This window comes from Myiozetetes cayanensis, unplaced genomic scaffold (genome assembly GCF_022539395.1).
Source record: "Myiozetetes cayanensis isolate MyiCay16 unplaced genomic scaffold, myiCay2020 scf5-8, whole genome shotgun sequence".
NCBI lineage: Eukaryota > Metazoa > Chordata > Aves > Passeriformes > Tyrannidae > Myiozetetes > Myiozetetes cayanensis.
In genome coordinates, this window is record NW_026087742.1 from 86,817,035 (window position 1) to 86,840,798 (window position 23,764).

General features: G+C 42.1%; 1 protein-coding gene across 4 annotated transcripts in view; it reads left to right on the top strand.

Annotated features, from left to right (window-relative positions):
- Positions 1–23,764, top strand: part of NPAS2 (neuronal PAS domain protein 2) — a 100,054-nt gene that overhangs the window by 41,726 nt on the left and 34,564 nt on the right. For 3 of the 4 annotated variants that reach the window (XM_050331402.1, XM_050331400.1, XM_050331401.1), the window contains exons 2-6: positions 7,319–7,372; positions 12,191–12,339; positions 15,600–15,691; positions 19,010–19,099; positions 22,751–22,871. In XM_050331402.1, coding sequence (XP_050187359.1) covers positions 7,341–7,372; positions 12,191–12,339; positions 15,600–15,691; positions 19,010–19,099; positions 22,751–22,871 — 484 coding nt within the window. In that variant the 5' untranslated portion in view covers positions 7,319–7,340. Of the gene's footprint in view, positions 1–7,318; positions 7,373–9,527; positions 9,650–12,190; positions 12,340–15,599; positions 15,692–19,009; positions 19,100–22,750; positions 22,872–23,764 lie in introns of those variants that run through there. The other variant, XM_050331403.1, reaches the window with a different exon arrangement.

Sequence of the window (23,764 nt, forward strand, 5' to 3'; positions counted from 1 at the left end):
TTAGACCAGGCTGCTCAGGGTTTTGCCAAGTCAGGTCTTGAAAGCCTGCAAGGATGGGGACAGCACAGCCCCTCCAGGCAGCCTGCTCCACTGCTTTGCTGTCCTCATGGAGAAAAGTTTATCCCTCTTCTTTAAACTTATACTCATTATTTCTAACTCTGCCATCTTGTACTACTGTGAGAAGTCTGGCTCTGGTTCCTCATTGACCCCTTCTAGGCAATGAGGGGATCAGTAGGTGTCCCCAAAGCCATTCCTTGTCCAAACTAAGCCATCCCAGATTCACCAGTCTCTTGTCATGAGGAAAGTTCTCCAGCCTCCACCACACTGCAGAGCTTTCTCCTCTTAATCTATATCTCTTCTGTCCTAGAAAGCCCCAAACCAGTCACATTACCCTGCATGTGGTATAACAAGTGCTGAGTCGAGGAACGTAATCCCTTCCCTTAATCAGGGTCTGTTCCTCTCCATGCAGCCAGGGTCCTCTTGGCTATCCTTGTCCCCAAGGCTCATGTACAGCATGCTGCTTGCTGCCTACCAGGACTCCCAGGGCCTTCCCTGCTACCTGGTCAGTCCATCCCTAGTGCGTATCCGAGTGCAAGGCTCTGCATTCCCAGGTGCAGGACCTGGCAGTTGTCTCCATTGAATTTCATGAGGATTTGCGTCTGTCCTTTACTGCAGCCTTTAGTCTCCCCCATGATGACAGCCTTGCCTTTGAGCATGAAGCCAGGGTGAATGATATCCCCTGCTCTCTCCCCATCCACAGATCCTGTCATTTCAGCATAGCAGGCAGTCGGGTTACTCTTGGTAAATCCACACTGGCTGTTTCTGATCACCTTTTTGTCTGTGTGCCCAGAGATGTGCTCTAACAGGACTCTCTCCATGATTTGTTAGGGACTAAAGTGAGGCTGGCTGGCCTTTTGCTCGCCGCATCACCCTTATGGCCTTCTTTTCTTGAAGGCCAGCATTTGCCTTTCTCCAGACATCAGGGACCTCCCCCATCTCCACAGCCTCTCAAAGATGAGAGAGATCAACCTAATAAGGACACCAGCTAGTCCCCCACCACCCAAGGAGGCAGGTAGTCAATCCCCACTGACTTGTATGGATCAACTTCCCTCAAGTTTCCTCAAGTTCCCTGACTTGATCCTCACTGTTGCTGCTGCTTCTGCTGCTCTCTGCCCCTGCCTCCCAACACAGAGGTCTGGGAGACCTTGCTGGTGAAGACCTTGCTGCAAAGAAGGCATCAGTACCTCAGCCTTCTGTGTTTTTCTATCATTAATTTACCTCCCCACACACCCCCAGTACTGCAGCAATCCCACACTGTCCTCGTTCAACCTTTTCCTACTGAAGCAGAAGCTCTTCTTGTTGCCCTTGACATGCCTTGCAGGTGTCAACTTCAGGTGAGCTTTGGCTTTCCTGCCACCACCTCTACATACCCTGTACAGTCAATACAGAAAGACAATACCTCCGCTGGGTGATTTACCATCCCTTGCCACTTTGCTTATGCATAAGCTTTGACAAATGTTTGGCTCTGCACAAACTAGTAATAACTAAACATTTAGCTGCCTTGTGCCTCAGTTTCGTTGACAAATGTCAGGTGCTGTCATGCAGGGACACAGGGGTCTGAGCAACCATGTGTGCCCCATGACAAGCCCAGATGCTTCGTCTCCATGGCTCATGCAGAAGGCGAGAGGGCTGCCAGCAGACCACTGCAGTCACATCCTCCTCTGTTCATCACACGCAGAGATGTTACCAAACTGACCTACTTTCCCCATCCGCCCACGGAAGGCTAATCCTGTTTAGCATTGCTGGAAGGGGACGGGCACGCGGAGAAGGGCTCTGAGTTATACAGATGGCAGTCTTTGCTGATTAATGTTAGTTTAATTTGTTTGCCTTTCTGTTTCCAGCCGTGCGAGGGGAGAGCGGAGCAGTGGTTGAACTCGGGGATTCACTTAACCTGTTCACTGAAGTCTGAATGGCTTTAGTTATTCAGTAGTAATAATAGCCATAAGGAAGATAATGAGCATTCATATACTGATCTTCATCAGAGATCTCAAGCACTGCACAAACTTTACACGTTGCTCACAAGAGAGATAAAAAGAGGCCTCTCACTTAACCTGGTCGCTCTCCAGCATGGCGCTGCCAACGTCAGCTGTCTCACTCCTGACTTAAACTGATGTGAACTACACCACTTCCACAGAGGGATTGCATTCTGCACACCCCAAAATTCAGCCAGCACCAAGGGGAAGCTGTGGGTGGAAGCTGTCTAATAGCACAGGCCATAGGTGCAAGGTTTCTGACATGCAGAAAATAATACCTCTTCCCATTAAACAGAAATACTGTAAAGAATAAAAAGACAATATGCTCTGAGCCTGTACTTATATTCATCATAATCTCGTAATACTCAGCTCCATTACCTGTGAGCATCTTCCTGTCATCCCCAGTTCAGAAGAATGGAGCATTAATTTATGTCAAATTCTATTATTTTCATTGTCTGCATGTGGATTATTGTAAATGTCTGTTTTGCTTTAAGCCTGTCACCATCTAAAGATTCATTGTACAAATATGTGCAAAACATGGAGCAGTGCATGAGGTTCATGAAGTCCAATATTTTCTAAAAAAGTTTTCTTCTTTTATTTTTGGGAAGCCTCTAAACAACCTCTTATTTAGTGTAAACAAAATGTAGTAACCTACTAAATGCAGGAAGACTATACTACACACTGTCAGGCCAGAATAGGTAAATCTAAAGGTATATAGGTAACTCTAAAGCTGGACACTTATGATGCTACTGGATTTTTCCTTTACTCCTAAACCTAGTGATTCCCATAACAATCTCAGCATTACATGACCCATGGTAACTTCAGATTGCCATTTCACCACTGAAAAGACACATAACTTTCTGAAATAACAGTGTTTATCATCAGGAAAGTGATTTTTCACTATCTTTTTTTAAGTTTTCTTAAGGCTACTCTGTTTACATTTTGATAAATCAATTTTTATTGATATGGGTGGAAATGCACTGTGCTATGAACTCCAGCATGTTCTTGTAACAGTTGGTAGGTTTAGATCTGAAGAAAAAAGAATGGAGGGGTGCAGTTCAGTTTGATATGTCTGTGAATCTGGTGATTTATTCTGATTTGTGTTCATACAAATTCTTCTGCTGTGTGTTCATGCTATAGCCTTCGTGGTGGGATATCCAAGTGCTTCATCCACATCACAGAAACTTGGAACAAGTAATTTAAAATGCTCATCTGGTCACTTCTTGCCTGTCACCATATGACCATATGTGGGAAGCAGCAGCAGGGTATGGTGGGAAACCCCTCTCTCCCCAGGGCTGAACATACCCTGTACAGCACAAGGGTAAGCAGACCTGGGGTGTGATGGAGGCAAACACCCCACGATGCCAGAGAGGGAAGAGGAGAAAAAGCCCATCTTTTTGTTTGGGCTGCCTGACATAAGGGCCAGAGGAGCACAAGCACTGTGATTTCTCACCAGGCTTCCCCAGGCACATCCCAGGACCTCTGAAAGAAATTTACATCTCTGATTTAATTCGTCTGAGTTAAACAACTATGATTAAAAGTTCTTGTTAAATATCAGGCTGATTTGTAGAAACTATTTTATATATATATATATGTATGTATATAGCTGGCCTTGTGTCAAGTTAGTGGGAAATCAACAGCTGATTACTTACATTTGAGAGTGTGTAGCATATCTTTACGAGCAGTAGGACAGAAAGGAGAGAAACCAACCTCACCAGCACAGAAGAGTAGTAGTTTAGCTCACTAAAATAAATATTTCTAGCACAGGATAAGGTGATCAATGCTATATGAGTTTTTATAGTGCAAGCCCTGTGTTCAATGGGAATAGACTGTATCAAAATAAACATGTGCAGCCTTTTTTCTGAAGCAAGCTGGTGTTTTACCTGAACTACTTCTTTACCAAGCAACTATTCATTGTATGAATGAATGTGGTGGAGATGTTTGTGCTATAATTCTCCATCTGATAACTAAGCCAGGGGTACATGGTTAACAGTTTTAGCCAGTCTTTTGTTTCCAGAATGCCACTCTTCTCCACTTGTGGGTCTGCATCTTTCTGTCTGTTTGTCTTGAGTACCCCCCTGATGGGAGTACGTGAGCTTTCTCCTCCTTTTTCCGGGTGGTTTCCATCTTTTTGAGCTATCATCTCCACTTGATGATAATAATGATATAATGAAGCTCCAGTATAGCTGTCACTGTTCAATACTCTGTCAGCAGGAGTTGCATCATGTGATGTTGTTACCCATAGGTTTCCAAATTGTCTTTATTAGCATGAAAGGATTCTTCAAATTTTGAGAAATCCTTGGGCCACTTGTTTTTTTTCTGTCACCTCTCTGAAGGGGAGCTATGGCAAAGAGCCATGGTGTTTACTGCCTTCCTCCATCATTGCAGTGAGCTTGATTTTCATCCTAAACCTGGCACTGACAAGGATGAGACAGTAGATGTCTGGTTTCCAATTGGGGACCTTCCCAGCTGAGGGACTAGGAGGGTAACATAAAGCAAACAGGTTGCACTAAACACATATTTAAGCACTGTGCCATGGGTTTCTCCATCAAGGTGTAAGCCAGCATCTGGTGGGGCTCAGAAGAGGGATGGCAATATCTGTTTGCAGCACTAGTGTACTCTGATGTGTCTATTGTATTGAGAACAGTTTTAATCTCATACGGTACATATGTACTGGCAAACCCTGTTAGCAATGCTTATGATGCTCTGGAAATTTTGCCTTGTGAGCAAACAGAAGTAAAATGACAATTAGAAATTGTCTCACACTAGCAACAGCACAGCAGGTCCAGAATTTCATGTCAGTCAGTGAGAAACCTTGTTTAATGGAAGCTGGCCATGAGTTGCTTTACAGATCTAGCCAAATCCTTGGCAGAACAGACCACTTAGATCTGTTGCTCTCTCTCAAGAGTAGAGGCTTCCTGGCAGTGTAATTTCTTGATGGTTTACAGGGTATAGCTGTAGGAAGCCCCTTTCCATTAGGTATGTTGTGTTTCTCCTGAACAGCCAGAGCTGAATAACACTGGTGCTGACTGCCTCACCCGCTCCCATCCTTCCTCACAGCCACTCAGAGCTCTTGTCCCCATATTTCTGCTTTCTCTTGGGAAACCAGAGGAGGCTGCAGTGTAGCAGAGGAAGACCTTTAGGGATTCAGGGAGAGCAACTTCTTTTGCTGGCACTGGCCCATTTTGCTTGTAATACCCTAGATTCAAGGGGGTACATGCTACAGGGCGTTTTGTGCTGCACATTTAAGGTCTCTTCCTTTAAAGAAGGGAGCTTAACAGTCGATGATTTTGAGTGAAGGTTTACCAATGAAAGGCTGCAAAATCCTAAATGCTAACCCTTGCCATATTAATGATGCCGTCTGTATTCTTGAATAGTGTATGTGAACATCTTGGTTGCAGTAAGTGATCAAATAACAACAAAACCCACTGAATATTGTCTCTACATTTTAGCCTGAATTAGTTGAAAACACACTTGTTGGGATAGTAGTCATTACAGAACTGAACAAATAAGCATCTGAAGTATTTGTTAAATGCTGATAAATAAAATTTAGCTGGGCGTATAAATTTTCCTGTTCCAAAATATGGATTATGATATGGCTGACTGGGCTGTTTTGCAAGTCCAAATAAATTTTAAAAATTAAATTTTAAAAAAATCTAATACCTACTTGGTATTATATGTTATTTTGTTCATTTAATAGAATTCAGCAACTTAAATTTGCCAGTTATTTCTAAAAACCCAGTCCTTTTGGGCCATCATATTTTCTCTTTATGTTTGTCCATCAATGAGGTGAATGTTACGAAGTAGTAGCTTCATCCTCCAGTCAGTGAACCCGGGTTTTAATTCCTCATAACTCATTTGATAAAAAGTTACACGGTAGTTTTGTTTTCTTAGCTAACTGTTGAGTAACAACCAGATAGAATATTGCTGTAAGAGAGCTAGTAGCAGAAGGAAGGAATTTATCCACTGTTCTTACTATCAATACGTTTTCATTCCTGTTTTTTCATAAAATGTTCTTTAAACAGGCAAATTTATCTGTGACTCATGTGGAAAATAACATGGGCTTAAATAAAGCCTAGCAATTAACTTCCCTCCTCCCTCCTCCAATTTTATTCATGTCTTCCATGTTGAGGACTCATTAAATGAGAAACATTGATTGCTGAAAAGGAGTATTATCATTGCCTGTCATTACACCACTGCTTTGAAAATGACACTTTGACAATATCCAGAGTTTGTACCAGCATTTTGCTGCTGTTACAGGAAATATTTTTGTGGGATGCAGCACCATGTGACTTTTGTACCCAACATGGGTGCCCTGAGAGGCTGCAGCAGCACAGGGCTTCTTTCTCAGCCTGAAGTGGTTACAGCTGAAGCATCGCTTTTTGTATAAGGCCATGAAGCAAAGGATGGTGGGCAGTGAACTGGTGACAGGTGTTTCTGAGGCACTCAGCCTTCAGCGGGACCCCTCTTGTATTTTCCCCTTTGCCTTGCCTATAGAAATTTACTTAATTTGCCATTTTTTATTCTGTGGCTTTATGGACCTACCTTGTGCTCAGAGTACTTTCTCTTTACAGCTCAAACTTGTGGAGCAATTGGACTACAAAACTGACCACAGGTCACCAAATTTTGGTGAAGATTAGCAAAAAGAGTGATGGAGAGGACACTGCTGGGCAGGCGGTCTGGCTGGGCTGCAAGAGGGCTTTTTCACACTGTGGCTTACGCAGTGGGATTTATGAGGAGACTTTGAATTTTGGGTGTAATTCAGTAGAGTTACTACCATCCCCTTTGGCTTTTGGAAAGGGCCCACAGAGGAGGATGAAGAGCTTCCCAGTAGGAAGATCTGCCTGGGAAGTGAAAGGCATCAGTGATGCTGACTCTTACACTGGATATTGTTTTTGGGGAAATATGCGAGCACTGAAAATGCCTTTGCAATTTGGGCAGACCGCAGGGTTCATTCAGCCTCCGCGTTTGCAGAGAGTAACCTCCGTATGAAAAAAATCCCCAAGAAGTGGCTGTTTTTGTACTGTGCTGATGCACCGTGTGGTGCCTGGGAGCCTTGATCCCTGACTAAAGCCCCTAAGGCTAGCGTAATGCTCAGGAATAACATTACCCACAATGGATGTTTCCTAAAATCAGGGACTGTGGCATAAAGCACTGCTGACACATTTATCTGACCTGGATATCATCACTCTGTTATTAAAATGAAATAGAGCGACTGTGAGATTAACCTGCAAGTAGAGCTAACAGAATGACAATTCATAATGATTCTCACATTCCTTCAACAGAAAAAACTGCTTAGACAATCTAATGGATGAAGATGAGAAAGACAGAGCAAAGAGGTGAGCACCTTTTCTTTTATAATTCTCTGTGATGAGCTTTATACTATTTGTTGCTGCAGAAGCTGTTTAATCTATAATCAATTAATCAAAGAGAGAGAGAGAGTAAAATACAGTCAAGCACAACTTGAAAAACTGCCATCTCACAGACTCCTACTCTTGGCTGCCCTGTAAGAAGAAAATAATGTAGCAGTGTTTCCTGTGGAAAATTTAAAAAAGCCAAGGCATTGATCGCTTTCTTCACATTACTGCAGAACGTCAGAACTGAAGCACCAACGACATACTCCTACCTCTGTAATGCATCATCTGAGCTTTCTGAGTGTACAAAAATATGCAATTTTTTTTTTTAAATACATTTTGCAAAGGAAAAAGAACTGAAAGAGTGGGGCTTCTTTTCCCCTATTAGGACGGTCCTTTATTCATCAGTGCCTATCTCACAGTAATGAAAACACCCAGAAGTTACCTTCAGAGCAGAGAAAGACCATGAAAAGTCAGCCCTAAACTGGCACAAACCTATATTCACACATATCCTGCACTCAGTCGAGTCCTGGTTGGCATGAATTCGTTGTAAACCCTTTGTGGGGAGAGAAAAGGGGTGTTTCAAGGCAGAAGACCTGTGGCAGTAAAACTCTTAATAACTGTCAGAGCTGACCGGCATCTGCAGAAAAGCAGTTTGGAAGCATTCGAGGTTATCAATGCTGCAGCCTGCAGTTTAATTACTTTAGAGAGGGCCGTGGGTTGCCCACATTTTTCCCCTTGGTTCCCTCTAATGAGAGTATTTCCAGTCCAGGCACAAGCAGTTGATCCAGTTTCATCTCTTTTGATTCCTTCTCTGCTTCTTTTCCTCCCTGCAGCTTTTTCTCACCAATATAGGTCAGCACGGGCTGCAGCCAAGCTCAGCTGTTCCCCTTTGCTCCCATTCAGAGAGGGTGAAAAAGGGAGCCTGCCTTGCAGCACCACTTCACCTGCTTAAGGCCTGATTGTCTTCAAGATATTTGTGGGATAACTGTTTAATTAAAAAAAAATGCATTAAACAAATGAATATATGAAAAACATAGGTTAACACATATCCTCACTATCAGTGATTGTCATCACCATCTGGTATAGTTTTTGTGCTGTTTGTTCCCAGAGGGAAATTTTTGTCATACCTTGGGACAGGCCTCTATCAGGGTTCATAAAAAAATGATAAATTTGAAAATGATGAAAGGAAATTGCTTCTTTAAATTGTAATTCAAGTACATTTAGCTTTTTAGAAATAAAGCTAGATTTGAAATCAAGTTTGAAATCATGAGAGGCTTCCTGAAGGTCTAAAGTTAATACACTGTACTAAAACCATTCAGATTCATTCAAAAGCTACCTGTTTTCTTCCAAAGCTTTAAAGAAAGTCACACTCTGGAGAAGCCATTTGATGAGCATTTTGCTACTGTGTGTTGAAGGCTGAGGACTTCCACCTGTCCCATGCCATAGGAGAAATGCTTTCTTTGTTTTCTTCTATTTGTTATAAGGGCTGGGTGTCTCAGTGCTGAGAAACGTGGGAGAGGATAAAAAATGCCAAGAAAACTGTTCTCTCCTTTCATTTTCTCAGTTAAAAGTAGATGAGACTGGAAATTTCTGTATCTACGTCTATGGGAGTGGACTCAAGCCAGGAGCTGGGTTTCTCAGGTTAGAAATACACAGACACACCATTTATATGTGCTGCAGTGTATTAGGCACATATACGGTTTGTGTTACACAGACATGAAATGAAGATCCATCCTCTCCTGAGAAGAGGCACTTGCATGCCCACCCTTGTGCCAACTGTTTAGTATTTGGCCAAGATACACAGCTCTTCCTTTAGGACACTGGTTAAATTGAGCCCCATTCTGCATCATCTGACTCCTTAAGGCAGAGCTCCACTCCAAAGACCGGAGAACTAAAATGTGGATATGATGGCACCACGCTTGGGAGCATTGAAGATCTATGTGAGGTCTTCTGAGCTTCTGGAGATCAGAAACCATAATTTCATTTTCAGGTCTTTGATGCTAGATGAGGTTTATTTTATTTTATGGATTTATTAATTCTTAACAAAAAGCGTGCTTTGTGCACTTTTTTCTCTATTTGCTTTTCTTTCGGTTTGCTTTAATAGTAAATAATTTTAAATACTTTTTTTGCAATTCAGTTGAATTCCAAATTCCAACAAAAACCAGCTTGAAGTGAACCATGAGAAAGTGCTTAATCATGAAGACTACCACCTGCCACTTTCCACTGAAATAAAAAGTAAATTTAAGAATCTGAATGAAGGTATGTGGTACAGTTACTTGCGTTAATGCGTATATAACATACTACATTGGACAGTAGAAAGAAATACAAAATTTAATGTACCGTCACATTTCATTGTAAATCAGCAAAATGTAGTGGCTCCTAGTCAGTCAATATCAGTCTCTCTCTAAGAGATAAAGTAGCAAATATGTAAGAGAACAAAAATGGCTGTTTATAACACATGTTAAATTTGTGATTTTGATCATTCTGAATTCAGGCTGTCCTGTGTTGCCTTTAGCTGCATTACTGAAAGTCCTGATTTTATTCATACTGTGGCTCCTTCTTCTTCTTGAATATGCTGTAATCTTTTTGGAGTAGCAAGAAGGAAGGAAAACTGGGACAAATAGTATGGAATTAAGACAGAAGTTGTTTGGGTTTACTGTAATTGTATGCCCTAGCAGTGAAATAAGTCTAGGAAATAATCTTCAAAGGAGAGTGATGAAAATGGTCTTATTTAATACATTTATAACTATACTAAACAAAGTATTTTCAACTGTACAGGGATAGTTTTTATCTTTTCTTTCCCAATTTTTATAATTTTTTTCCTTTTAAAAATTTTACTGTAATCATCGATTCAGATCTTGGTAGAGTTATTTCTGCTAGAGAAGTTTTTATATTTCCTTTGTGAATAAAATGTCAAGTCTTAAAAATAGATATTTATATTTCTGAAAAGGCTTTTTTTTTTTTTTTAAAGCAACACTTTCCCTATCGACAGTTGGCAGTTTATTTTATTTTCAGGGAAATCTGGACTCTTTAAGCTTAAAATGAACTGGGGCTTGAATTATGAGGAAGTAAAATGTTGATATTCTTAACGTCCACTTGAACTGTAGAGAAATAGGATAAGACTAGAGCTTTTCACATCTTGTTCTGACGGCCTTTTGCACTGTAATAAGAACAGGCTGAAATCAGTCAGGCAGTATCCACCCAATCTCTTGTGTTCAAAGCTGTAAAATAATCAAGCGTTGGCTCCTATCCAGGGTATCTCCAAGTGTGTTCAGGGTTGAGAGCAAGACAAACAAAAATTACCCTTCTGTAAGTAGTAACATCCAGAAGCCTCTGTAGTGATTTCTCTGCAGAAAATGTTTATTGGCGTCCCGCTCCTTGGAGGGGATGTAGATGTTGGGCTAAATTCTGCTCTGATTTTCAGCAGTGTGCATACAGAGCTACTTATGAGGCACAGCAGAGTTAGCTGGCACCGAAAAATTCAGGGAACCAGCCTCTTCGCTTTTCTGTCCTGTCTGCATGTAACCACATTTTTAGATCTTTACATAATTGACAAGGTAAATATTGTCTGCTTGAGGACCTTTCAGAAAACAAACAAACATTCTGGGTTATATTTATTTCTCTTTTCACATGGCCAGAGAAGTCCAGGTGATAACCTCCAAGTCAAACTGTTGTCGTATTCATGGAAACAATTCAGAAAACGCTTGTGTATAGACTGACATTTAATTAAAAAAAAAACACCCTTAAGTGTACATGCTGAAAAGATTATCAACAACCTTAATGACAGTATCATGATGGTGCCAAAACACCCCAAATGAAATCAGATTCTTTTTTACTGTGAGCTCTTCAAATGCAGCAATAGAAGCAAGCTCTCTTTGAGGAGTCTGTGAGCTAAACAGACAAGACTGGTGAAGAAAGCTGTAGAGTCTTTATTTTACACCTAAAGACTCAGGGCACCATGGCATTAATTGATTTTCCTAGTGGCATACAGAGATTAAAGGCAAGCACTTCTGGCACTTCTGAGACTCCAGGTCTGGGAAGACATCTGAGCCTCAGCTCTGGTCCTTGCTGGGATGAGCCATGCTGATGCCCTCTCTCCTGCTTGTTCGTGTGACCTTGGAAAGGAGAATGAACAAGGTGGCATATGAACTAGATGGGGGCTGCAGGAACTTCTATTCAGGTCCCTGATCTTAATGGCTGGAAGACAACGACCTGATTTCTTCTCTGTCAGCCTCTGTCAGGAGGCAGGCAGAGCATCTATGACCAAAGCAGGAGGTCCCTCTAGGTGAGTCCAGCTCCAGTGCAATGGCTGCAGGGCTGGGGCCCCTCTCTTTGGTTAAGACTGCACAGATGGCGATGATCCAGTCCCCAGTCTTCTTTATGGCCAATTTTACTGTTGTCACAGTAGTCCTATTTCTTCTCTCTCTGGGTGCCTCTTCAGAGGCTGCATGAACTTTCAAGATCCTACATATATCTAGGAGGTGGGCAGAGCTCCTTCAACTACAGGCTCAATGCTAATCTGACAAGCTCAGCCAGAGTGTCCAGAGGCAGCACAGAAGGGAGAGCAGAGCCTCCATCTCCCCAGTGGATACCAAAGGTGGCTCAAAGACAAGCCAACAGCAGGTGGGAACGTTTGTTTCCTACTTGCCTCTGCAGTTTTGCTGGAATCCAGTGTCAGTCTTCACATGCTGAGGCATGCAGCAAGCTAATTTCTTTGTGTCTGCATTACAAAGAGCAGGTACATGATCATTTTTCCTCTTGGTCTGCTCATACTTTTCTTTTCTTTTCCCCTGTCTACAGGGCTTCACGTAACAAGTCTGAGAAGAAGAGACGCGATCAGTTCAATGTTCTCATCAAAGAGCTCAGCTCCATGCTTCCAGGCAACACTCGCAAAATGGACAAAACTACTGTGCTGGAAAAAGTCATTGGCTTTCTGCAGAAACACAATGGTAAGATTTACTGCAGCTCTTCATGCATTTGCCAGACGCTTACTATAATACCCTGTTTCCTTCAGTGATTATCAGAATGGCTTGAGGGACCTAAAAGTGCCAACATAAGGTGCTTGGGTTTTTTTTTTCGATTGCATCAAGAATGATAATTTGCAAACACTGTGCTGCCCAAATCCATCTCCTTGTTTGCTCTGTGGTTGAAGATGACTCTCAACCTGCTAGAGAAGGGGGCGAATGGCAGGCACCGAGGGGAAGAGGGTAGCAGTGCCCTGCAGCACACATGAAGAGAGATGCTTTGAACAAGAGAGACTTGGGGCCAGAGTGAAGATTTCCTTCGTTGAAATTTGCAATATTCTGAGCATAAGAACAAAGCATTCACCCCAGCTTCTCTACAGACAAATGCAGGCAAGCAATCTGTTCAGCACCCCTGCTCCTCAGTGGACTGTGTAGGACTCGATTTTTCACACTGAGCAGAAAACCCAGAACAGAAAGTGCCTCAGTTTTTGAAGTTGGCTTCAGCAAAGTGCATCCACAGACAGCTGACGTGCTTCACCCTGTTTGCGTAAGCAGAAGCTACATCACATTTGCACAGCATCCAGTTGCAGTAGTAAAGTTCAGCCTTGCAAAGCCAGGAGTTTATTTTTTAAATTGCTTCAACACTGACAGTTAGATTCCTTAGAAATGTACCTTCACAGAGGGCAGAGAAGATTTCTGCCCCTGCTGATCTAGTCTGTTTGGTCCATTTCCTACTGAGTGAGAGGAATGTGCACTGTGGCCTTCCTGATGCACGGACAGCCACCGGCAGTGGTCAGTTGAAATGCTTCTCCCTTATAAATTAGGGCACTGGTTTAAAATGGGGCTCTCTTGCTCTAGCCCTGTGAGGAAGAGTCTTCAGTGTGTGATTTTGAGGAATGGCCCTGGCTCCACAATGCAGGAAGGGGTCTTATGAGCTGATGCACCACATCACCTGGCTCAGCTTTGCTCATCCAGCACCTCCCTCCCACACTCCCTGGAGAACTCTGGGTGAAACAGAAAAGACTATAAAAAGTCCTGTATCATGACTCCCAACATAATGAAGTCACAAATGTCAATATTACTGAGGAAATAATTATAATGATTCTGTTGTAAGAGTGTAGTTTGTTCTTAAAGGAATTTTTGCCTCAGACAAGATAGAACCGTTTTTTAGGTTGGAAAAGACCTTTAAGACCATTGAGTCGAACCATTAACCTATGGTTTTATACAGAAAGGACATCTCAAAGTTTAATAGTTGTATACACTTTTTAAAAAAATGACAGTAATAATATATCTTTTCTTTTTAGCTGTCCAAGGCAGAGTAAAGGAGGATGTGTATATATTCAAATATAAAGCCAGGCAAAGAACAATCACACAAGGTTTGAATAAGTGTAGACTGATGTAGCTGATGGCCCAAATAATTTACTCCAAAAGGCACTTTTTCTTGAAGAACAACTAGGTAGAAGAAAGTTAACCGTCACAAATGCTTCCACAGCAATTGGGTCAAAATGTGACTGGATTTTGTGCACTTGCTAAAAAAAGCAAATATTATCTATTTTTAAACAAGATTAGTAGTCAGACGATATAATACAAAGCATCAGCATTTAAAAATGTTGATTATCTTCAGCGTACTTTGGATCTGGTTTATTCAATCGTATTTCCCTTTCATTTAGTAGGCTAAACCAAGATTTTAGTCATAATGGAAGAGGAGGTCAATTTTCAGATTTTTGCCTTCATAAACAGCCTCCTTCTTCATAATGCACAGAATCTCCCAAATCTCAAGTAATTCTTCCAACGTACGCCGTTTCATGTACATTAGCTTTTCCAAGCTACAGATCTGCTGGAAGTATCCTATGTTCTGAAACTATCTAATAAAAATCTGATGGACTCTTTTTCCTTAGTCTGGTTTTCAAACCTCTGTGTAAAACCATGGGAGCTGTGGAGAGCTACTGTGCTACCAGTGGCAGCCCCCAGCAGTGCAGAAAGTGAGTCAAACGAGCTGGTAGCAGCAGATGGCTGCATCTCCACTAATACAGCCTGAACGGATGCTTCGATTTCTTTCTAGGTGATGAAATGCACAGGCACTCATATAAATTTACTGTCTTTAGTATCATTTATCCATTTGCATTTCTCTGGCCAGTTTGCCTTTGTGCTCTGAATATGGAGCACTGGTGTTAACATGCTCTGGAAGTGTTAATCAGTACGATTAATTAGCAGGCAGTGCTGAAAGGAGAAGACAGTCTGTGCTCACTATCCCCTCACTACCAAAGCTGAGTGAGGAAGCACTCTTAGAGAAGCAGAGCGAGCAGCTAACTAAACCACCTCTAGTCTCTCTAAATTCTAAGATCTGTCCCCCAAAACCCTGTCTGACTAAGGCAGAGCTAACATGAGTGACTGTTTTCCCAGGGAAACAGCTCACCACAGTGCAACCAGATACCCCCAGTATGGTCCCCAGTTTCAGTGAGAAGTTGTGGCTTCTTACCCCGATGTGCCTGCATCCCTCCATGGAAAGCCTTCAGGGAGAAAGCCCTCTGCAGGCTGCTGTGCGGTCAGGATTGGCCAACAATGGGGCAGACCACCCTTTGGTGTCTCACAGGCTGACAGCACAGTACACTCTGCCCTCCAGACAGGATTTGGGATGAGATGCTAGTGATCCATTCCCTCTCCTGGGCTGCCTTGCACAATGGGGCTGGAGGTAGGCACAAGATGCAGTGGTGGCAGTAGCACCAGTGTAAAGGTGCTGCAAATGCTCATGTTTCTCTCACATTTTGGAAAACAAAGCAAGAAGTCTGCTGTTTGGGGTCATCATCCTTTGGGGCTCCTCTGAAGAAGTTTTCTTGCTGCTCCCTATTTGTTACAGAAGCTGGAGGCTGAACCCTCTCCAGAATCCTAATTTTGAAATTGTAAATTGTAAATAGCAACTTGACGTGTGCTAATACTTACCTTGATTTTAATTTCACGCAAAGTGGTTTTATCTTTTGATCCATACCCCAGTAATGCTGCTTGAGGCCAATGGCCTTGTGAATACAGACTCCCACTGAAGTCAGTACAAGTTGACCTGAGTAAAAAATGAGGAAAACATTTCAGGATTAGGGCCAGTTTATATAGTCATTACTGTCTCCATATGCAAAACCCATGCTTGAAAACTGCAATTTCTGAATATAAAGGTGATTTCTCTTTTCATAGCAATTCATATATAGTATTGCAAAATAGAAGTTAATTTGAATTTTAATGTTTTATTTGTCTAGAAGTCTCAGCACAGACGGAGATTTCTGAAATCCAGCAGGACTGGAAGCCTTCATTTCTCAGCAATGAAGAATTCACCCAGCTGATGTTGGAGGTGAACATGAATATATACCTTTCCTAATTTTGTCTAGCAGTCATGGAAACACCCATGCATCTAGAATAAACTGTCATCTGCAGTTCCAAAAGAGGAGGTTTCAGGTATTGCTGTATTGGACGATCAAGCAGAGCTATCACCAGGACAAGGGATTAAAGTCCCCACTTGTTGCTCTTCGCTCTCAGCGGTGCCATTGCACCACACTGCCGCAGCCTGCTGAGCTGTGCAGCAAGTCTCAAGAAGTGCAATCCAGGGGGAAGATTCAAATCACAGGTTATATTTTATTTTTACAAGCAGAGGTGAGGTACAGAGCACGTGACGGTTTTTCTCCTGTTCTTGGAAGGCCTTATTATTACCTAGTATTTGTGCGAGGCTAGCACCTAAAAAGCAGTGGTGCCACGTCCCCCTAGTGCTTGCTGCTGTACAAGCAGATAAAGTCTGACAGCTCCTCTTGGTTTGATACAGTTGATACCTCCACTCTCATTTGCAACGCCCTTACCAAGCAGTTTTTATTCTAACATTTTGCAATGATAGTTTTTAAATTACACTATAGACCCTTTAATGCTAGATGGGATTTGAAGGGAGGTAACTGAATGGCGTTTACTATGTAGTTTCAAAATTAAATGCAAACAAGCTGCTAAAATGTATTTTTCTCTCTCAGTAACAGCTAGAATCATCTTTAGCAAGGATCTTCTCCTTTACTAAACACATGGAGGTTTCATGGCCCCACGGTGTCCTTTGAGAACAAATGATATAAATATGGGACATGATCCAGGCTCTGGCAGTGGGAAGGGAAGGATGCTGGGAAGCCAAGGGGTGGCATAAAGCTGGGGCACACTGGTGCTCCCAGGGGCTGGCAGTCCCTTGGCCATTGCAGTTTGCTGTGATGAGACTCCCCTGGTCCAGTTTTATAAGGCACTTTGCTCCCTTTGCTCTGACAACCACCCATTCCCATCTCAGTGCACAGGAACTTAACATACATAATTCCTTCAGTCTGCACTGAAATGTGTCCCTTAGATAGTAATAAATTGGCAGTTGTTTTGACAGGGTGGACCTTTGTTGATTCTACTTGTATGCTACAAGTTAAACCAATCACTTTTTGTTTCCCAGTTTATAAATCACCTTCTTGATATTGTGATTTTCCATGCCCTTCAAGATAACGTTGGATATTGGGATGTCCTGTTGTGTCAGATGTTCATCATTCCCTGCTATTTTGTCTTTCTGCTAAGCTAATTTTATTAGCATTTGGACAAGACTGCTTGAAGTGCTTGAAGTTTTTCCCATCCTGTTATTAAAAGATGGGAAGGTTTTTTTCCAAGCACTAATTCAAAATAATCAGAGCATAATTGACTGCAGTGATACAACAGCTTTCCTGGAAGTGTCTTTTTCTTACCCCATTGAAAAGGCTGTCATCAGATTATGGAAGAGTGGGCACTGGGCTCTGTTTGTCCATCTAGGACTATTGCAGCAGTGAAATCTTTGAAGATGGGTATGCCCTCTTAATGTTGGAAGGTCTAGTTGTGGGTAAATAAAAATAGAATTATGTATGCATACATTAATGTGATTTTACCACAAAATTCTCATATGAGTCACTGTGTATAATTTGCATTGGATATGAAATAAAAGACTTGACTTTTTAAAAACTAACAACCTTCACCATAGTAACATGCAGAATCCAACTGCCTTGTAAAATCATTGCTCTCTTCTACAGGTTAACAGCTATCATGCTTTTTTAGAAAACAGCTTGAATGTACCACACTAAAGAAAAACATATTCTCTGCACTTAGATTAACAAAATCAAACTAACTATAGCAGCTGGAGGGTTTTCAGAGATGCTAAACACACACTCTTCTACTGGGGTATAAGTTATTGACTTGCTTTTCAAAGGATTGAAGCACCAGCAGATTCCCATTGACTTAAATAGTTGTGGGTGCTCAGCATTCTCTGGAAAAAGGAACATATGTTTGTGTGTCTGTTCAAGGCTTTGTGAGTTTTTGGTTTTGTTGGGTTTTTTTTAAACAATTAGCATTTTCCAGTGTTCTCAGAATTCTTTCCCTTATTGAAGTCAGCGGGGCGGAGGGGGGAAAGGAAGGATGTGCTGCAGCTTTACAAGATCAACTGCTAGTATGGCTGGGGGCAGGCCTGTGTTTGCAGGATGGCTTTGTAATGCTGTGGCACCCTGATGAGGCTGTTTGCAGTACACCTGTCCCCTGAGCAGGTATTGCCACTGGAGTATAGTTGAACTCTGCTCTGGTTCAGTCGTTCTTGCAGTGCCTTTAGTGCTCAAGTACTGCTGGCAGCACTGACTCCAGAACACCAGGGAACTGACAGAAAAGCCCCAGACTTGTTCCACTTGAATGATTGGAAGCCTCATCAGTGACTCCCTAATGACAGTTGGAAGGTTTTAATATATTCTCTGAGCACCTACTATTGAGTCTTAATTTTTTGGCTTATTCTCCCCGAGTGATCTAAACCTCATCTTGCATCTAAACCTCATCTAAACCTAGATCACTCTGAGGAGAATCCTCCCCAAAATTAAGTTAATCTCACATTAGATCTCAAAATGTACCTGTATTTAACTTTGAACAACACTGAGCTCAGAACTTAGCAGCTCAGACTAAAGAAAAGCCTAATTATGAGAGTAAAATTGCTCCTGTAGAGAGGGTGGGGATAAGGCTGACATTTCCCTTCAGTCCTAGGAATGAAGGGGCTTACTGAAAGGTGGGACTGAAGTGAGGAAGAAACTCTGCAGAAGGGTGAATTTCTCTTGGAACAAGTAATCTAATACCATGACCTTTAAAATAAATCACTCAATTAAAACTCAGGCTAAGGATTATTTGATCATTTGCATTGCTTTTACCTACATGAAAGCCCAGTAATATACAACGTTACATTAGTACAAACCGAGATTTATGGGGTTTGCAGAGAAGTACCATTTTGAGATAGGACTGCATCCTTTCATCATCCTTTGATATTTACACAGAGCTCAAATGTTCATTTTAATAACTTCCAAGGGATCCAGTCTTAGTCATTTTGCATTATTAAAATGTGTGATTAATTTAAAAACTGAGACATGAAATGTTCCTGGGAGCCCTTTGTTGCTTCAGTAGTAGGTTTTACTAGACTACAAAGAATCCTGTAAAAGTTAAATCAGACTGTAAAATCAGAGAATTACTGTTCTGCAGCTTGAGATAACATTCCTACAACTCGATAACAATATGGTGCTGAAGTGAAATTGTTTTGATCAACGTATGATGAGATGTCTGTTTACACCAGTCATTCCTGTTAAAGCACTCTCCACTTGTCTGTTTTCCTTAGGCATTAGATGGCTTCATTATAGCAGTAACTACAGGTGGAAGTATCATCTATGTGTCTGACAGCATCACACCTCTTCTAGGGCATTTACCGGTGAGTAATTCTGGCATTGTTTTTTCTACTATACACATCGTAGAATCAGGCCCTGCATTTTTAGAAACAGATGCAAAAGGGTGCTGGGGGTGGTGTTTTCTTGAAAATGTGGTGAGGGAGTTTGTCCCTGTGTTATGGTGGCTGCTGCTGTTGCTCAGCTCTGTTCTCTCTCTCTCTGATTCATACCCTTCGGGTTTTTGTTGCTATGAGGCGCTTCAGCTTGAATGGAAAAAGCTCTGCAGGAATAGTCTGGCCAGGGAAGGGACAGGGTGACCTGGCTGATCTTTTCCATCTCTGATTTCTAAGCTAGGAGAGAATAGCACCAGTGCTGCTGGCAGCCCAGCAAGGAGCTTGTTAAGGGCCTTGTTCTGCTCCCAGGGAGGTAAAGGACAAAACCCCCATTGAATTCAGAGTTACCCGGAGGCTGCTGATGAGCTCTCCGTGCAGCTCAGCTGTGCCTTCCCAAGGGGAGCACGCTCCGCTCCCAGGAGGCACTGGTGGAGCCAATGCTGGCTGCATGGTGCACCTGGACATTGCTCAGATGGGTGCTTGGTCCAACACAAGCAGCTCGTTTTATCTGTGGGCTGCTGGGTGCTGCTGTGGGAGACACTCTGGCATGCCCTGGCTTGGGCTGGAGGAGCAGGTGAGAGGGACTACTCCCTGTTGCTAAGATTGCTCTAGGAGAAATGGCATCATAATTATGGATTAATCTTTATGCTCATTTTTATATCCTGGTCTCAAATAAATACATGCCCAGGAGAAAAAAATAGCTGCCAAATTATTATTGTACTACCCCCTGCCATGTTCTTAAGAAAATTAGAATTTTTTTTCTCTTGTTTATTTTTTCACCAAATATGTGTTATGTTTTCCACCCAGACAAATGTATTTCACACACACTACCTTGCTGTAATATGAACAAAAATTACTTTCTTCTGAGACAAAAGGAACTTGATGAAAGGCAACAGCTCCTGGTAAATGTAAGAATATTGCTATGCAACAACAGATTGAACTAAATCTATCTATTTCAGTTTTCTTTTATCCTCAGCAGTTGAGAAGACCAGTAGTTGACTGTTTTCTGACATTTGCCTTCACTTCAAAGATGGGGAGAGCTTTGTCTTTGCATACAGGCTGTGGGGTCTTCATGCACTTACTGATTTCCATGAAATGTCCTTGTCTTTCATCATTTGGTGGTTTCATTGGTATCCCTTCCAAATACTGATTCTTACGGGAGACGGTACATCTGCTATGGGAAAACATTCCTTTTTAGGAAGATGCATTTCAGACTCTGTGCCTAAAATCTTAAGCCCTAACTGAACATGGATAGATTCAGGTTCATAATTCCTGAGCTGGACCATCAGAAAGTAAATCAATTTTCTCTCCCGAACACATTCCTTGTGTGATAACCTTACACAATATCCAGCCCAAAATAAGGATGAAGATGGACATTACTTTTTACTCACCTAAAAGCAGCACATGGCAGCCCAAGTCAGGAACCAACCTGGCAGGGCTAGAGGTGGAGCAAACCTTCTTGGAGCTGTTGGAGTGGTAATGGTTAACAACTGCCCCACCAGCCCACACATGCAGAGGGACTGGGCACATCCCAGAGACTGCAACTGAACAAGCAACAAAGGCTTCTGCCTGCCTCAGGTCAGCAGATCACCATGGCCATGGGCAGGGGCCCAGCTGAGGGTGCAGTTAGGTACACACTGGGTATCTGAGTCCTCTGTTGCCCTTTTTGTATGTTTTTGGGTTTTTTTTTAAGCTTTATAACTGATATGAGTGCTATCTGGAAAATCTATGTGGCTTATTTTGTTTACTCCAGGATCTGTTTGTAAGCTAAATTCAGTCACTGTTTGAAGAACAAAATACCAATTCTTCCTCCTCTGTGACAACAGGGAAAAAAATACTCTGCAAATCTTCTGCTTTAAGCAATAAAAAAAAAAAAGCAAAACTGGGCAGTACGCAGAGCAGGGTTCTCTGAGGGCCCCTATCAAGAAATCTGATGTATTTCCTTTCATTAAAATCATGAAAGTCTCTGGTGCTGACAACAAATATATCCAATTCTCTTTAATACAGCTTCCCTAAGTTCCATGAAGCATTTTCAAACACAGACTTTCCCTGTTGTAATTCTAAATAATTTGTTTCAACAAGATCCTAGTGTCGGTTGAGGTAGAGTGATGTAGCTCACGTGGTAAGGTTGACTCTCATTGAAGTGTACTCGTGGAAATCTAGTCATAACTCATAGCATTTGCCAGTCAGAGGGTGACTCCAAGAATATGCAGTCTCTTGAGAAGGGTCCTTCCCTGTCCCTTCTTGCCTGCTTTAGCAGGAGGTCCCTGGCAGGGCTTCTTCACAAAAGGAATATATTCAAGTAATTAGCACATGTAATAAATACTTAATACTGAATACTGAATCATGTGACATACTATCACATCCAGGTAAGTATATAAAGTGTAGTACTCTAATTTTTAAAGTATACTGCATGAATTTCACTTCACTAAACAGGAATTCTACACAGAACAGCAGGTATGGATAGAAAGCAGAGGGAAACCAAAGTGCAATCTTACATAAATAAATGATGATGATTAATAACTTGCCAGTCTCATACAGAGCTTACACGTTTTCAGTATGACTATACAGTCTGATAGCAGCTTCTCTGATGACACACAAAGCTGTGTTAGTGTACCAGCTCAGCCTGAGGTGGTCTCAAGTGGGATGGATTTAAGTCAATGCCATTAGAGGGTCACTTTATCTCAGGCTTCCTTTCAGGTAAGCTCTTCTAGTGTTAGGTTCGTCACCATGCTGAGCACAGTGAGACCTTCCTCTTGGCTGCCCTGTGACAGACTCTTTGTCTTCTCCAGCCTGGGCCTTTTGCACAAATCCATTTCATCTTTCCATTCTCAAATCTCAGCACCTAGGTTTTGAAGGAATTTCAGGTTCATGCCAGCTGATACTGGGGCTGGAGACACATGGACATTCAGCCCTTGGTTGTCCAGAGGACTTGTCCAAATAGCTCCATGAATTCCCCCTCCCTGGGGACTAACTGCTGCTGCTGTAAAGTGATGTCCAGACTGGAGAGTCCCCTTCTCCCTGCTCCCACCTGCCAGGATGCAGAAAGTGGGGAGCAAGGCCTACCACCCCAAGGACACTTCCCAGGAGCTGAAGAAATACCCTCAGGAAGGGGCTGGACCTGGGACTGACCCAGCTCTTGGGACCAGTGGCTCAGGGTGACTCCCAGGCTCACTGCTCCCACCAGTTAGGGTCTGGCAGGGAGAAAACAAGCTCCAGTGATCCACAGCAGGTCTGTGCACGGAGTCAGTGAGCAGTATGGGGAGCCAGGCACCCATTTTCCATCTTGCTCTCAAGTCTCGTCACTTAATGGCACGGACGTACCTGATGCGTCTTATGGTCTCTGAGAAACATTAAATATCGCTCAGTGCTGAGAATTAATCTGACAGCCGGCCCACAGAGAAGTGACCACTCGGTTTGCCCAGCAGTTTTCCTCGTTTTAGACTTTGTCAGGAGTCCCTGGAAATCAGTGGAGAAACTCCTCTTGAATGCCACAGGCGTTGTATCCACCTTGTTGCGCATCGCTGCAAGTGTTGCTTGTTGTGATATTTCTGTTTGCCTCAAAAGTTCTTTTCTTTGCAGTGTGATGTCTTGGATCAGAATTTGTTGAATTTCCTCCCAGAACAAGAACATTCAGAAATTTATAAGATGTTATCTTCCTGTATGCTTATGACAGATTCTGCCTCATCAGATTACCTGAAAAGTAAGTTTTATTTTATCTTCTCTAGTAAATGAAAAAGCATGGGCAGTATAAAAATTTTCTCTCAGAAAGAATTTTTTATGTGATGTGCAATAAAAAAAATTAGGTTCATAACCTTTTAAAAAGATCTTGCCACCTGGAATGACCCTTTGGTTCTATTTTTAAATGAAACTCATTGCATTTATTTTACTAGGCTAAGACTACTTGCAGTTATGTTAATTATTAAATATCATATCTTTTGAGACAGCTAAGGAAAATAGGTTAGCCCACGGAAACTGAGAGTTCGCATGAGACAAATCACATCTTAATTGATATTTCAGCCTGTTCAAATGAGATGCTGTTCAGAGATATGTTAATGTTGCATACCTTTGTTTTGCCTTATAATTGAAAAGTATTTCTAAAATAATTGTAATTATTTTTCAGATTGAATTTTGTTTTTCTCTAAAATGTTTTTACTGCCTCATCCTTATTCACTCTGGGAGGTAAGATGTAGGAAACCAGAAAACACACAATAATGTAAGATGTACAGCTGCTTAATCTACTGTATTGTACAAAATCTACAGCTGACAGCTAATACACTGAAGTTAATGTAATAGATATTTTGAGGTAATTAGGCGTAGTTTTCCAACACAAGATGTAGACCAGCTGTGAGTTGTGAAAAGCCTAAATAGAAAAAAAGCAGTAAGTGAAGGATCCAGTTCTCTCCTTTGCTACACTGATGCTGTGGCTGTGTAACTCCTGTGATGAAGGTGGTGTCAGAGAAGGGTGAGTTAATCTCCAGAGCTGTCCCTGAGCTGCAGGCAGGCCCGGCCACAGCGCTGAACAACCTGCATCCCTGCAAGGCGCTTCCTTGCAGAGGCTCTGATCCTGCAATGTATAGCACATTGGTTTTTAGG